Consider the following 16,458-nt stretch of genomic DNA (forward strand, 5'->3'; position numbering starts at 1 on the left):
GTGATTATGTAACACAGGCTGCTCTTAATGTACCATTAGTGCTGCTCCTCTTTCGAAACAAGAACTCTATCTGATGTCACACATGAAATATGGTTACTGGGCCTTTTCTACTAACTAACTACAGTACAATGGTACAAGTGACTAGTCAGTACTCAAGCTCTGCTACAGTGGCATATAGTGAATGTGAAGATAAAAAGTTCTGAAAGCATGTCAGTTCATTATTGTCCTGTTTCTGAGAATCCTCCCAAAACCAGAAACCGTGTTTGAAAGATCTGTCATCATGTGATCAGTTTGTTTGTCTCCAGGAGAATATTCACTTCTTTAAGAGGGCGCCCTTTATAGATATGAATACTGAATAATATTCCTAAAAGAGGAATGTTATGGCAGATCTGTTGTGTTGGATTACATAAAATTGTACCTAATGACGTGGCAAGTGAGTATAAATATAGTGAAGTAAATTGTACAATGAAATAAAAATTGTATTTGTGTATAGTACTTGAGTAAATGTAAATGAACTGTGGCCCTCCTAATTTATTATTGTTGTAGAAGACGTGATGGTTTATTGTTAGAAAGTGACACTCATGAACCTTAATCAATCTCTTGACAATCAATTACTCAACAAACGATGGACCTGTGTGTTACCCAGTGCCTATCCCTTGTGGATGTTCACAACATGAGTTTCTGTCTCTTTTACGTGTTAAAGTGTGTAAATAAAACATGTTGAGTGTCCTTTAACAGCTGTCCAAATGAATGGTCATAATTACGCTACATAGGCTATATCATGGTATGGCTTCCTAAATCCGCTGACTTTCACATGAACGATATAAGTTATGTTATTACTCGTGAATAAAGCAGCCAATACTTCTTGTAGCTGTTAGGCAATATGTTGGGCGTGTGTGTGTGTGTGATGTGCGATGTGCTCAGGGCTGGCAGCACATCTCTGTGAAGCCCTGCCTTCTGAGATGAGTTATCTGCCGGATTACAGCCTGCGCACAGCCAGTGAGAGCTTTCTGTTTGAATGAGGAAAACATCGAGTCTGCCTGCCTGAAAGCTGTCACATGGGGCCGAGGAGAGGGGGGGGGAAACGCTTCCTGAAATGACCCTCGTCGCTAGCTTTGTATTGTTTTGGGGCTTCTTCTCTCTAACGTAACATCGCGTTTAATTCCCCGTCCGGATCTTTGTTTGCAGTCGGTGCCGATGATGATCAGCAAAGTCAAAAACGCCATGTCCACTCTCGTGGGAGGGATGATGCCGCACGGACACCACCACCACCACAACCATCACTCAGGTGGCGGCCAGACCTGCGGTCCGGACAGCCTGCCGCCGCGCTTCCCCTACGGCCGGCCGGATTTCTTGGACCTCACCCCGGAGCTCCTGCAGTACTCCACCGAGCACGCATCACGGCCGGTGCTCACGTTAAAGAGAGACAGCAGGCTTCACTGGCGGACGGGATACGCAGAGTGAGTGGCGTTCACGGACGAAATGTACCCCGCTCCCCCCCAAAATGTTTTTTTATTATTATCACCAAATATGATGATTTTATTAGTTTCCTGTTGAGTGTCAGGCCTCTGTGTTGCTGCAGCCTCAGCTGCTGAGAGCACTGCAGCAGCCAAATGATGGCCAACATGGCCTTTTGTTGTGGTACAGTTCCTGAGCGGCTGTGAATGATATTTGGAGGAGAGAGAGAGAGAGTGTAACTATAGTCAAAACGCTCCACATCACGACACGGTGACATTTGTGTTCAAAGACATTTGACATGCAGGCTCGTCCTCTAGTCGATTTAAAGAGTTATGCTGGAACTGATACAAAAGTGAAAGCAGGAAATGTCTTCCTACTCATGTCACCAACCAGCCCTTCTGTGTGTTTCCTCACATGCGTGATCGTTTTGATGATCAATACCACTTTGAGAGACTGATTCCTGATTATTTATTTGTGTTTTCCATTCACAGAGAGCCTTTGAGTCTGTGTTTGCGTGTAATAGGCTACTTCAAAAGGAAAACAAAGAAAAAGGGTTTAGTGACCATGACCGTTTGTGTGTGGATGCAGAACTGCTCATGTCTTTGTCTTTACTGCAGGTGCTCTTATACTCTAATACACCTGCAGTGCTCTCACAGGTAGAAACAAAGCAGCACCATCTCATTCACACTATTGGCCAAGATTTGCTGTTGAGGCGATTCCCCGCTGAGGAAAATAAAATCAACCACTTCCAGACATTCCACTCTCCTAGAGGAGTGGGGGGGGGGGGGGGGGGGGTACTGAATAGCCTATAGTACATATGGGCTACACCACCCCCTGCCTGTCCTGCTGCACCCAGTGTGGAAACAGAAAAAACAGGCTGACTCATGCAGAGATTCTCAAGGGGACGGGGACGAGATTCGTGACGACAAGCGTCTCAGAAGACTGAACGAGGGAGGTCAAATGAGGGTGGCTATAGTGTGGGGGAATGTGCACCGTCATCTGCATTCTGCTGCAAATGACTTCGATGTAAGTCGCCGAGACTGTAATCAGCGGCAATAGCAGTGCTGTTTACAACACAGTGTAATAGGCTGACCTGTTCAGGCATCAGCTGTCAGTGCTGGAAAAATCTGAAAAGTCCACATCCGACCCGTCAGTGTTAAATTTACAAAGTGTGAGCGGACAGCACGAACAAAAAACAAACAAACCCATAAATGAATGGAAACATCTGGAAATAAGGGCTCTGTCCTCTCTCCAAAGTGCAGCATTAATGCCAAATTACTGCTGTAATGGGGTTGTAAAGGTTGAACACTCGGATGAATATACGGCTGTGTGTTTATTTTGGATTGATTGAAGAATTTATTTACTTACTCACGCAGCTGATATGGCTCTGATAAGACTACTCGGAGCCATCAAAAGGTGTTAAATGAACTGTGATGTGCGTGGACTGATTGAAACACTGCATCACTGTAGATCAATGTGGCTGAAATAATAAATAAAAAAACCTTGCAGAGCAGGATTTATCCATTGGAGCATCTAACAGCGTCACCCCTTTTGTCCGGTGCTGTTTACTCCTCTTGAAGAGCAATGAAGGCCAAACTGTAGAGGTGGACGCTGTCCAGTTGGAGGCCGCCCTGCTGGCTTTCATTCAGACTCTGCAACTTCTCCACTTTGATACCGCTTAGTTAGAGTCATTAATGGTAATGAGAATTCATGCTCATTGATTTTTGGTATGTTTTCACTGGTCCTGATGAACCGTGTGTTGCACAAGATTATGGCAGTGAAAGCTTGGTTGTTGTCTCAGACGTCAGACGACACACACACACACATAGGGTCTAATTTCCTTCGTCAGCCTAAAATCTGTCTGCAGTTTAAGCAGCATGCAGGTTTATGCTCGATATAATGATTCTAATTGATGCCATAATGCTGCAGTACAACATCGTATCAGCATCAACACGTGAGTGCACTTAATGGTGAGCCACTCAAAGTTTCCCTTGTCGAATGGCTATTTAATACAATTTAATACAATTTGATACGGAGGCAAGCTTCCAGGCCCCGGCACTGAGATCATGAAAGAGAGTGTGGGGAGACACAGACTCATTGTGGAAATGTTTTCATGGATATTATCTCTTTCTTCAAGCTAAGATACAAATGGGAACAGATTTAAATAACTCATACGGTATATAGCCTCTGCTGTATGACTCCATATATATTTGATTATCGTCCATGATATGATGACTCTATGTGTTTTTTTTAATAATGCATGAATAAACAGATGTGAGGCGAGCACAACGGTCCAGGAGAAAAAATAATTCCAAGCTCTCCGTGATCCTGAAGAGAATAAGCAGATATTAGAGAACGGATGAGTTCTTCACAGAATCATTTCATGTTGAGATGACTTGTGGTTACATCAGGATTTTGTCATTATTATGGAAAATAGTATTTTAACGAGGTACAAGCTGGTCTTTTCACTTGTATGACGATTGATTCAACATTATTAACTTAGAATATATTTATTCCAAATGCCACGATGTGAAATCCTCTTTGAGAAGAGAAACATTACAAGACAAAACATTAGAAGAGGGATGATGGTGGCCATTGTTTCAGCTACCCTAACACACTGTCGGCCTCCAATGGTTGATCCAATAACAGCAAACAAGAGACATAAAGTCTATATTTAGTGCGAAATGTCGGCTTGGCAGAAAGCTTAGATGACAATCTAATTACAAGATAATAACTCTACGTGATATGTTTAATAATGCATGAATAAACAGATGTGAGTCGGGCAGCACAGGAGGAACAAAGCTCTCTGTGATCCTGAAGTGAATAAGCAAATATAAGAGAACGACTTTTAAACACAATCATTTCATGCTGAAAACATTTGGATACATGATTCTCTCATGAGATTGGAAACAGTTCCTGTCAGACTTAGCATTGAATGTGCAGTACCTCTTTTGTTAAAGTGGCTATAATCAGTATTTTTTATAATACCAATGTGTCAAATGACTTTGTGAAAACAATGTGTAACGTGAAATCTGCAGCTTCCCTCAGCTTTACAGAGTTTACAAAGAACTTCAGTTCATTGTTTAGTTGTCCGACCGCAACTTCACTGTTTTGGTTCACTCTGTGTCCTTTCACTGTACACTACCTCTGCTCAGCACCAAACAGCAGACAAAGGTAGCAAGTAGCTGGTGGACACAGTGGACCATTTAGCAGCTGAAGAGCAAAATGTTTCCCTCAGGAGTTGGTCGGAGAGAACAAACACAGAGCTAAAACAGAGAGAATATTGGACATAAATTCATCGGGTGGCCAGAAACAACGAATCAAAATGATGATGATGTTGTTCCGTAACTCTTGGATGTGTAAATAAGCTAACGATTTTGCCATATCAACTTCAAAAAATATGTTGAAGTTGTGTTCATAACTTGCTTCTCCTGCCTCCAAGTAGTCAAAAAGATGTTCTTGTAGGTTTAGGTACATTGCTGATTGCTTTATTTCTTAATTGAGCACAATAGAAGTGATAAGTAAAGGAAAGTAGAGAATAAAAGCCTTTTAAAGCTTTGAGTGAGTTGAGGTAGATAGCTTCAAAGTAATCGTCTCTGATACTTTGAACCGTGTTTTGTTTCACATCTCACATGCTTGAACTGACACTATTCTGTGTCCAGATCCTGGCGTGACGGTGAGACACAGTTTACGAGTTGCCGTACGTTTTAATTACAGAACCTGCATTATGGTCTGAGCAATATTCAAGTTACTCCAGTACCTGTAGTCACTGTACTGGATATTTGTTTCTGTCAGCTCTCGCCTTTCATGTGTCAGTTAAGCATTGCACCATGTGTGTTGCAAAGATGACGAGCCACTTCCTCTCCCTGAAAAGGAATTCAGAATATGACGAGACTAATTCTTTCATGCTACAGATGAAGACTTTGTACAGACATGCAGTGTTTGTTTAGCTGCTCCCCTCCACCTGATGTAACATAGTTCAGCAGCCCCCGGGGGATTCATCTTTTTCACATTCACTTGGTTAAAGACAGTCCACTCTTTTACTCTGACATGTGCCTGTGGTGTAAGCAAAAGGATCAGATACGCACCCACAGGCCTGTCTGCTCAAACAGGTACTCAGAAACTCTACTTTAACCGCTGGCTATGCAAACAGCATCATGAACAAAGACGACATACTAACACACTTCACGGGTACAACAGTTATGCCCATGTTTCAGAAAGTTTAAATGTCTAGTGAGAAATAACCAGCAACACAAAATCTGGAAGGATAATCTCAGAGGAGTTACTGATCTGCCTCTGATCGAACCACACAACTCCCTGTCAGATTTTCCTGAGTTGCAGAGGTTGACGAGAGATCAGGTGATAGTTGGTACATTTCTTAGCCACAGCTCTACATGTTACAACAGAAGTAGTCTTTTTTTTCCAGCGAGAGAAATAGTATCTAATAACAGCACAGACATTTTCATCACATTTATGACGTTAAAATGGTCCGACAGCCGCAATTACAGAATTCACTGGAACTCCCAACTTCCCCTTTTTGAAGTGTCCTGACATGATATACTGTTCAGTGGGAGGGTTCAGACATAGTTTTAGCGAACACGACCAAAAACGGTTTTCAGTCACAAGTTGTGAAAACATATGACCGAAACACAGACATGCGAAAGAGTTAAGTCACATTATAGGAAGGCTTGAGCTCCTGTTTTTAGAGTCACATCCTCCCACGCCGCCGACATTATGTCCAATTTTAGGTCATTGAGCACATGTGACTGCTTTGACAGAAGGTACTTTGCTGATTCTTTACTGTGGGAGAGGGGAAACGTCATTACACTGCAGAAATGTAGAAAGAAGACATTTATTATGTTGACAAGTGAAGTGATTCATGGTTAAATCAGGATTTTCAACAAGGAAAAACAAGTTTTATTCAACATTATTAACTTTATTAATACAAAAATATGTTTATTTAAAATGACACAATGTGAAATCGTCTTAGAGAAGAGTAACATTACAAGACAGAACGGTGTTTAAAGGTCTTATGGTGGGCCTTTTTAACACACTCTCAGCCTGCAATGGCTGAAGCATTCAATAAGAGCAAATAGAAAACATATTCTATGTTTTTTTGTGACATCTTTTGCCCTTGGTGGAAAGTTAAGATGACAATCAGGCGACTAAATTCTCCCCTGTCATTGGCCTTAATGCCTGTCTCCTGCTTTCATCTGATTAGACAGTGAAAGGGCTTTTTATAATCCAGATCTGGGCAGCAGTTGCCTTTTATTTTTTGCCTCATTTCTGCTGCTCTCGGATATCACAGCTTCAGGCCAGACATTTTCTGCAGAGATTGTAATCAACTAAACTATTTTGGAAAGCCAGAGGTCAAAGGTCTTATTTTGATGAGATTGTTACTCTGGCTTTCTCTCGTCTCCTTTGTTTGACTGTCCAGTTTTTTTTTCTCTTTCTCCCTCACTGCTCGTCTCATATTTATTTTGGTCTCTTCCTCTTGATGATCCCAGCAGCAACTGATAAATTACTAATCCGTCCTCTGCAGAAGTTTCCGAGGGAATCTTAATGACAATACTTGAATGAGTAGAATTGCGCAATATAGGCATTATGCCGTATTATTCAGCTAATGGGACATTTATCTATAATTGAAACTGAAAATGTTACATAATATGCCAGCATGAGCTCCAAACTGCAGCCTAATGTCGCAGCTTAAAGAACCATGCCAATGCATGTTTGTATGTTTTAGTCCATTTACTACATATTGTAAATACTATACACAGCTCACCATTTTGCATTTTGTTTGTTTTAGACTTTGCATTTTTCCCACTGAACCAGGAAGCCATTACTTTCCATTGACTTCAATAAAGAATGAAAATCAGTCAGTAGATTCTTGAATGTGCTATCTGTAGATGGAGCTGAGAGCGTATCATTGTGTGGTAATGCAGTTAAAGCTGCACTTATCAATCATTTTACATTAACGATGACTAAAACTACTATAAATACCCTCTGGGCTGCCCCCAAGTGGTGAAAATGAATGCAGGTTTATGGTGCAGAATGATGAACAATTGATACTCTATCCCTTTAATTCATAATGGCTTACACAATTAAATTTCAAGAACCTGCTAATTGATTTTCATAATGTACTGAAATGAACAGACCCCAAACGGTTGGAAAAATACATCCGGAAATCTAAAACTGTGTATCATGCACTTACAAATGTACATTATTTGTAGAGCTAGAACATGAAACAACCCTGGTATGGTCAAACTAAGTTGATGAGATTGTTTGAGCATGCACCAGTGGTCTGCACTGGTTCCTCCAGGGAACACTGCTGCAGTATGAACCAGTGCATTACTCTTAAGCTATTATCCTCCACAGCTCACAATAAAAACACTTAATCCCTCCTGCAAGTTCCCTCTGGGACATGACAGCATCCTGTTCCACTTTTTTCCTCACTCTTTCTCTCCCCCCACATTTTTCTGATGCTATTATATTTTCATGCGGTTAGAGGTAGTGAACACTATAAATCATCTGACTCCAGGCTCATCTTTCTTCCTCGCCTCTTTCTCCATCAGGGTGATCAATGCGGGGAAGAGCATGCTGAACGAGGACCAGGCCTCCTGTGAGAAGGTGTTCGTAAAGAAGCCGAGTGGCAAACATCGTAACTCGTCTATGCTGGAGGACAACGGGGTGAGCAAACTCCCCGAACGTCAGCACAAATGCTTAGCTGAAGGCTGGCTGGTCCAGTAAACAATTAGTGATAATGATTTCAATCTGACGTCAGTGTTCTGTAAGTCCTGAAGGTGTGTGCGATTCTTGCTATGTAGCTTCAAACACACTGTAGTCTGAGCAGTATGTTGACATTAAAACGGTGTCATCGCATGCACTGTAGTTACACCCAGTGTGTCTTCGTATCCTGTTTGGTATTGATGGATTCACCTCCAGTCCCTGTGGGACCTCTCATCTTTCCCATGTTTGCTATCATCCAAATGTTTCTGATAAACTCAGTTTTAGTAGTTAGAAAATACACAAAATAAGCACTTTTAGTGTCTTCACCCTCAGGTTGCCGCAAACACGATTCCAATTTGATGCTAATGTTGCTACAGTCAACTGATTGCTAATATGTTAGCTGTGTAAATGTCAATGTTTCGATAAAAATCAGTTATTGGAGGTTTAACGTGCCATATCTGGCTGAACATTGAGGGGTTTTTTTGCTCTCTAAAATCTAGTTAGTGCAGTCAATATAATAATTTACTTGACATAATAAATATAAATGTGCATGTGCACACACACACACACTACAGGTTTGCCCTGTTGAGCTGGTGTTTCATAGGTGACGGGGTTCCATAGAGCACAGGCCAAAGACTAGTTTATCAGAGATTGTAGTCCTGTCATCTTTCTAAACACAATGAATGTTCAGGTCAATATATCTGTTTGAGACCTATTACGCCTGTACACACACACACACACAAACACACACACACACACACACACACACACACGCACACACATTCTCGTCCTCCATTTGGTGTAAATTAATTACGTCATCTCTTGTTGCCCCCCCTCCCCCACTTGAGTGTAGCATCAGAGCGGTGAGCAGATGCCTCGTGCCTGTTTGTGTGTTAGTTAGTCAGTCAGGCCAACTGTGCCTGTAAATATGTCTTCAAACACAAAGGTGGCAATGCCTCTCCATCGGCCATTGCATCATCGCAGATCAGCAAAAAGCCCTGCGGTGAGATTTGTCCCGTAGTCCCTCCATCACTTGTGTCGATCCTGTCAGGACTAATATCAGAACAGTTTATTCTCACTGTAGGTTAATATTATATTATTGTGTTTTTGCACACTTCTGTTCAATATTGTTTATGCCATATAGATCATTAAAAGTAGAGCAACAACATTTTGATGTCCTGCCAGCTTTCAAATAATATTATAATCTAGATTTGCTGCAGGGACCTGAACTGGAAGAAGCATATTGCTTAGCATTAAAATGTTACCAGCTGCAGACCCAGAGCCTGTAAACACTCACAAAGCTGTGCCTTCTGCTCAGAGTTGTAAACTCATGGGAGGTTTTTAAATTGTTACCATAGGCATTTTTACTTTTCTTTTTTTTTACAATACAACTACTAGTTTTTACTACATTTATTTTAAATGTTGTTATGCTCATATACATTTTTCAGGATGGTACAGGAATCCCTCTCCACTTTTGGGGCGTGTTTGACGGACATGCAGGTTCTGGAGCCGCCATCATGGCGTCCAAGCTCCTTCACCGCCTCATCAGAGACCGTTTGGGAGAAGTCTGTCACCTGCTGGAGAACCCCACCAGTGCACCTCCTATCTGCCTCGCCAAGAACGGCAGCCCGTACCAGGCGGACGCGAAGAAGGGGGCCGCACAGGAGACAGGGGACCCCGACGCTGTCACAGACGCCTCAGTGCGCTTTCACATGGAGAAGGTTGTCAGTTTGGAGAGCCTGGTGATGGGAGTCATAGAGACCGCCTTCACACAGATGGTGAGCAGATGATCGCTAACAAGCTCTGTGAGACAACAAGGCAACAGTACTTTGCATATTTCAAGCTGCACGAGGTATCTGTCCACATGTTTATCTTCAAACAGAAACATTACTGAAGAGTTTAACTTAAATTCACAGAAAACACTGCGGGCTTACCATCTTAGCTGTTCTGTTGTGATTTGCACCAAAGGGAGAGAGGAGAAAGATCTTATTTTGGTCAATCTAACTTCCTTTCAAAGCTTTTTTCAACATGCTAGATACGTGGCTCACGTGATGACAATGTTGGTCTGTTTCTTTGGTCCACGACTTTGATCCAGGCTGAAATATCTCAACTATTGGATGGATGGCTGTGAAACTCATGTTCCCCTCAGAATGATTTGTGATCATTTTGGTGATCCCTTAACTTTTCATCTAGCGCCATCGTCAGATTCTACTTTTACTTTGTCCGGTCTCTTTTTATTAACATCTGCAAAGCGAATGATATTCCCATCAGCCTCGGCTGCTCTTTGTGTTTAGCGCTCATTAGAAGTTGTCAGCATGCTAACGTGCTAATCTCAGGTGGTGAACATGGTTATCTGTATACGTGCGAAACACCTGGTTAACATTGTCATTGTAAACATGTTAGTATGCTAATGTTAGCATTTCACTCAAAGCTCTGCCGTACCCAAGGGAGAAGAGCTGCAAGCATGGCTGCAAAGGGATTTTATTTTTTTTATGCCTCCACGCTGGCGACAGCCATGGACGGAGGCATTATGTTTTTTGGGTTGTTTGTTTGTCTAAAAGTCCGTCCGTCCGTCCAATCCTTTATTGTGAAGGTGATGTCTCAGGAACATCTGGAGGGACTTTCTTCGAATTCCACCTGGACTCTAGGATGAACTGATTAGATTTTTGATGTCAAAGGTCAAGGTCACTCACGTTCCTTACGTTTAAGTAAACCGAATCCGCTCGGCCTCATGCAGTCAGGAAACTAAAAGTGATTCACTGATGCAGCTACTGTCTGGTTTATATGAAACGGATAATCACCCACAGCCTATGTAATGTATTCACAAAGCCTGCTTGTTTCTCTCCTCTTCATCAGCACTGCTGTTTTGTCTTGAATATAAACATTTATGGAGAAAATAATGAGCCATTCAGGGCGCTGAGAGCTCATTAACCTGAGAGGTTCTTTCTCTTTGTATTTCAGGATGACCTGATTGAAAAGGAGAAAACATCATATGCCATCTCTGGTGGATGCTGTGCCTTAGCTGCCATGTATTTAATGGGGAAACTCTACGTAGCCAATGCTGGAGATAGCAGGTAAGAGAACTGAAAGAAGCTCTTTACTGCAGACCACATGATCAAATCTGTGTGAATGTGTTCACTCTCCACTGTATTGTGTCTGGAGCTTCATGTGGGAGATCTTCTCAGAGACAGTAGTTTCTTGAGCCCCCTGGGGTTCACTTTGAGTACTGCAGCATCATTTAGCCTTCTCCTACCAACTATCTTTCTTTCCAACCTACTCATGTGAGAAAAAAAAAGGAAAATATAGTATTGTCTTTGTGAACCTTCTCACTTCGGTCCCCCCTTCTTCTTTCCCCCTACAGGGCCATAATCATACGAAATAATGAAGTGATTCCAATGACGAATGAATTCACACCGGAATCAGAGAGACAGCGGCTACAGTATCTGGTAATCTTCTGACTTCTACGTTTCAAATACAATTATTTTAAAAACACCCGACAAATAAACTAAATGTATAGAATCTGTTCAAGGGGATTTCATAATCTGGTAAGTACATAACAAGCTGTAAAAGGAGTATAAATATTAACAGTTGATCTTTACAGTCAAATGAGGTTTTACTAACAGAAAAGTTGAGCGTGATAAGCAGGTACCCTAAAGACGAGGGAGGAAATCCTGTCTCATGCAGAAATAATGTGACGTTCATGGGTTTTAGTTCTGAGTCACCGAGTGGGCGGATGATGTTTGCTGCTAAAACAGGGAGCTGTTTCGGTATACAGCATACGGTCCTGCAAGTCTTCTGTTACACATGCAATCTTATAGCTTCTCTTCAGAGGTGTGACAGACATTTACAAGTAAAGCGTTTCATTCTGTAGTTTGACGCGACCTGCCCCATTTTGTGTGTCACTCCAGGGCTTCCTGAGGCCAGAGCTCCTGGGTAATGAGTTCACTCACATTGAGTTCCCTCGTAGGATCCAGCACAGTGAGCTGGGGAAAAAGATGCTCTACAGAGACCACACCATGACTGGCTGGTAAACACCAAGTTCCTTTTTGATCACACGTCTGACTGTTAATCACTTTACATGAACACTTTACTCTGTACTGGGTTCAAATTGCTTTTTGAAGTTTCAATCCCGAAATATACATTTTACAATGACACAAGAAATTGAGACAAGAAGCAAAAATAATATTTGAAAAACTACAACCAATGAAAAAAATGACTTGAAGTGTGTAGGATCTGGCGGCATCTAGCACAGAGGTTGCAGATTGCAACCAACTGAAACTTCTCCCGTGTAGCAAGAGTGTAGAGTGCCAACTATGGTGGTCAGCACGAAAATGTGAAAAAGGCAAACGAGCCTATCTAGAGCCAGTGACTGGTATGTCCGTTCTGGGCTACTGTAGAAACATGGTGGCTGGCTCCGTATGTAGATATAAACGTCTCATTCTAGGTAACGAAAACACAGCGATTTCTTTTTTCAGGTGGTTAAACATACTTATTAATATGATATTTCATTTCTTGCCAATGGATCCCCCTAAATGCTACACACTGTTCCTTTAAACATTACTTATCAAAGTTGTTGCTTGATAATTGTCCAGTGTTTCAGTAACTTACATCTTAGATCTGTTGGTTGTTTTCGTTTTAGGGCTTATAAGACAATTGTTGAAGATGATCTGAAATTCCCCCTGATATATGGAGAGGGTAAAAAGGTAAGAAACAGGGGGAACCCAATGCATGGTGCTCGACGAATTCTCTACAGCTGATACATTTATTGTGTGGTCTTTCAGTCTGTCTGTGCAGATTAATGAAATGATGTGGCATTTTTACATCTGTGTGTTTGTATACAGGCACGCGTCATGGCGACAATCGGAGTGACCCGTGGGCTGGGAGATCATGACCTGAAGGTGTACAACTCCAACATCTACATCAAGCCCTTCCTCTCATGCGTCCCTGAGGTGAGTGCCTCGTCGCTATAGCCACCTCGGAGCCTTTAGCATACATGTGAGCAGCTTTTGGGCCCTGGGCTTCACTTTGTCTGTTGTTGCTCAAAAGCTGTGCACTTTTGTTGCCGTTTTGCAGGCTCAGATGTTTTGCAGAGAAACAGATTTGTTCACTGCACCAAACATTTTTTCACCTTTTTATTTGAAGATATTTTACAGCAAAGCATGGGAACCGAGTGGGGTTTACGTTTGTTACTGTATAGTCTTTATGTCCATATTGTGACATAAAGACAGGTGCTCCACATCTAAAATGTTGAGTTATAATTCATCATAAATCTGTTCATACATTATTTAAGTCCATTAGGTTCTGTTTAAAACCAGTGACATCCAGCAGACTTTTAGAGATCTTCTTATAATGACTTATTCTGTTATCAATCCAAGATAAAATATAAAAAAACAGAAATAAGTTAGTGCACACTGAGAAGGTTGTGTCTGTGCAAACAACTCTTTTCACCACAGGCTTCATCAGGCTGGCTCATACTCACTTGTGACTAAATTAATTGGTAAGCCCTGATAAAGTTTCGAGATGATTCTTGAATGAAATGCCTTTTTTTAAATTTTCATCACATAATAATCCCTGACCTGTAGATATCTAAGTATATCTTTGCTTTCATAATCAAATTCCTCCTTCAATTTATTGAAGCGTATAATGTGCACAGGGCTGCAGGGCTCAGGAATAGTTACACACACGCTTCTTGCCACTCATCACAGCACTTCTTATGTTTGTTTTATGGAGGTAAAAATACTCTCGGCCCTTCTTGATAGACTTTATTTCTCATTTCCTTTTCAAGCACTTCTCAGCTCAGCATTACAGGAATATCATCAGGCCTCTGTTTGTTGAACTCATCTAATCCAACTACATCACTCGCTTGTTGTAAATCACTCTAAATAAGTGGTTCAACTTAATATGAAAAAAACATGCCCCATTTCCTGCATGCATCTTCCAGCATAAACACACAAGAACAAACAGTTATCATGACAGCATGATCAATAGAACTTCATCAATAATATCTCTTATTGTCACAGGTGAAGGTTTATAACTTGGATGAAAACAAACACGGCCCAGACGACGTCTTGGTCATGGGCACAGATGGATTGTGGGACATAACGACGGACAGGGAAGCGGCAGATGCTGTGTCAGCTTACTTGTCTGGCTGTGACCCCTCTGACCCCATGAGGTATGCCCTGTAATCCATTACATTAGGCCTTTTATTTGTTCCGTCGTGTTGTGCCGTGTGAACATGTTGCACATGAAAGCTGCAGTTTCAGAAAACCTGCGTAAAGCAGTTCTCAGTATGTCCACTCGGTGGTGACAAATACTCAGGTCTCCTGCAAAGTTGCACTTCATGTGAATGTGTAGTGGCTATACAGTAAACATTCTAGCTGGGTGATTTATGAACATGTATGCAGATGTCAGGACATTTTTAAGATTTTGTTAATGTACACTATTTCTAGCCTAATATTTGATTTGATTTCAACTGTGTAATATTATATAGAGACATTAAAGTTGTTGACAACTACATCAAAAACCCTTTATAAGGCCTTATATCTGCTTACAATATTTACTATATTTTTATATACTGTTGGGAGGGGGGGGGGATAAAATGTTACCCAACTGACTAAGTCAGAAAGGCCCAAAATCATGTCTTTAGTGACCACAAAAGCAAGCTTAATTTTGTCCGATATACGCACTCAAGTGATTGAATATGAATCTGTATTTTGTATGTGTTTGTGCTCGTCTTAAATTACAGTGCATCTCACTACTGTAATTAGTATTTTTTTTTTCTGCCCTCTGTGTGTTACTCAGGTACACTCTGGCAGCCCAGGACCTGCTGATGAGGTCACGAGGCGTGCTGAAAGAGCGCGGCTGGCGGCTACCCAATGAAAGACTGGGCTCAGGCGACGACATCACTGTGTTTGTCATCCCACTGGCGAGGCAGGAGTCAGAGACATGACAAGGTGTCGCAGCGACTGCTGTGACAGGGATGACGCCTTCAGGGTACCTTCCCACGGTACCTCCAAGCTCCCTAAACCCTCGACCGATGGGGCGGCGGGAGAAAAGAGCACCTTTGTCATAGGGGAGACTCGGATCTGATCAGCACCTTCATCAACCCAGACTACACCCAGTCCAAGCCGCTTCACTTCAGCCCAACCCAGGATCATATCATTTGGTTGTTCTCAGACATGTAACAAAAGATTTTCGGTGACATTATAAGAGATGTCACCCTCTTCCTCCCAGACCTGCTGTTTGTGACCGTCGCCAGTGCGAATTAAACTCCTCATAGTATTTTTGTTTCCTGTTAATGTTCATGGCTGGACCGCTCCTCAATCCTTTGAATGGATTGTTCATTTTCATGTCATACCCTGAATGTGACTCCCTTTTGTAAAAAAGAAAAGCCTCCCTCGGTTTCACAATCATTTTAGGGGATTGCAGCAAAGAATGTGAAGAAACCAAAGAGATGTCATCAAGGCATAAGGTTGGAAATCTGTAAAAAATACAAAACATAAAAGATAAACAAACAAAAAATCATTAGATTCATGTCTGTACATTAAAGACGCATGTAGGAAGTAAAAACAGTGGAATGGACCTTTTTGTAGCACTGGACTCAAACCGAATGAGTTGGGTCTGTATCGCCGTACTTCCTGTGTTAATGATGAATGAATGACGACACCTTGGCACTTGCAGACTGCTGCACATGCTCTGTGTTAGCCTGTTGGTTTGTGATAACCTTCCTGTTGAATGTGCTTATAAACGATTTGTTTTCTTTTTATCTTTACATTAAAAAAGGTTCCACTTGTGTTTAGTGAAAAAAGAATATGAAAGAAAAGTATAATTTGTTTAATTGAACTACATGAGAAAGTAATCTGTTTTCAGTAAATGTCTCGGTATAGTAAGATGTGATAAACTTCACACATATGCCTTATTAAGTGTGTACCAGCTTGGAAATAAATCAGAGTTTTCCCATTTGCTTTGAACTTGTTTATTTCCTCAGTCCATTACTCAGAAGGAAATGAACCTTTGATGTGTTCAACTAATGAGTCAGAATAGTTCAGAGAGCCTGTCACTGATAATTACAGTTTGACTAAGAAGAAAGTTCAGTTACTAAATATTCACTTTTTCCTATACTGACTTGTGTAATATTCCACTACAACTAAAAGTCTTCCATCCGTAACTTTACTTGAGCAATAAAATATTCCCTGCAAAATCACTCAGAATGGACCCTTCCAGTGTTATGCTATTCTATATTATTTAGTTGATTATTGTTATTGCGTTAACATG

At 41.5% G+C, this 16,458-nt stretch overlaps 1 protein-coding gene across 1 annotated transcript; it reads left to right on the top strand.

Moving 5' to 3' along the window:
- Positions 1-950: 950 nt before the first annotated feature.
- Positions 951-16,384, top strand: ppm1j (protein phosphatase, Mg2+/Mn2+ dependent, 1J). Its single transcript, XM_031859105.1, has 10 exons — positions 951-1,460; positions 8,031-8,145; positions 9,633-9,962; positions 11,146-11,258; positions 11,546-11,630; positions 12,093-12,211; positions 12,824-12,887; positions 13,026-13,133; positions 14,205-14,356; positions 14,986-16,384. Exons 1-10 carry the CDS (start codon positions 1,198-1,200, stop codon positions 15,131-15,133), a joined length of 1,497 nt encoding a protein of 498 aa, XP_031714965.1. The 5' UTR covers positions 951-1,197; the 3' UTR covers positions 15,134-16,384.
- Positions 16,385-16,458: the final 74 nt, after the last annotated feature.

Source organism: Anarrhichthys ocellatus, unplaced genomic scaffold (genome assembly GCF_004355925.1).
Source record: "Anarrhichthys ocellatus isolate YVR2014 unplaced genomic scaffold, GSC_Weel_1.0 scaffold1, whole genome shotgun sequence".
Classification (NCBI taxonomy): domain Eukaryota; kingdom Metazoa; phylum Chordata; class Actinopteri; order Perciformes; family Anarhichadidae; genus Anarrhichthys; species Anarrhichthys ocellatus.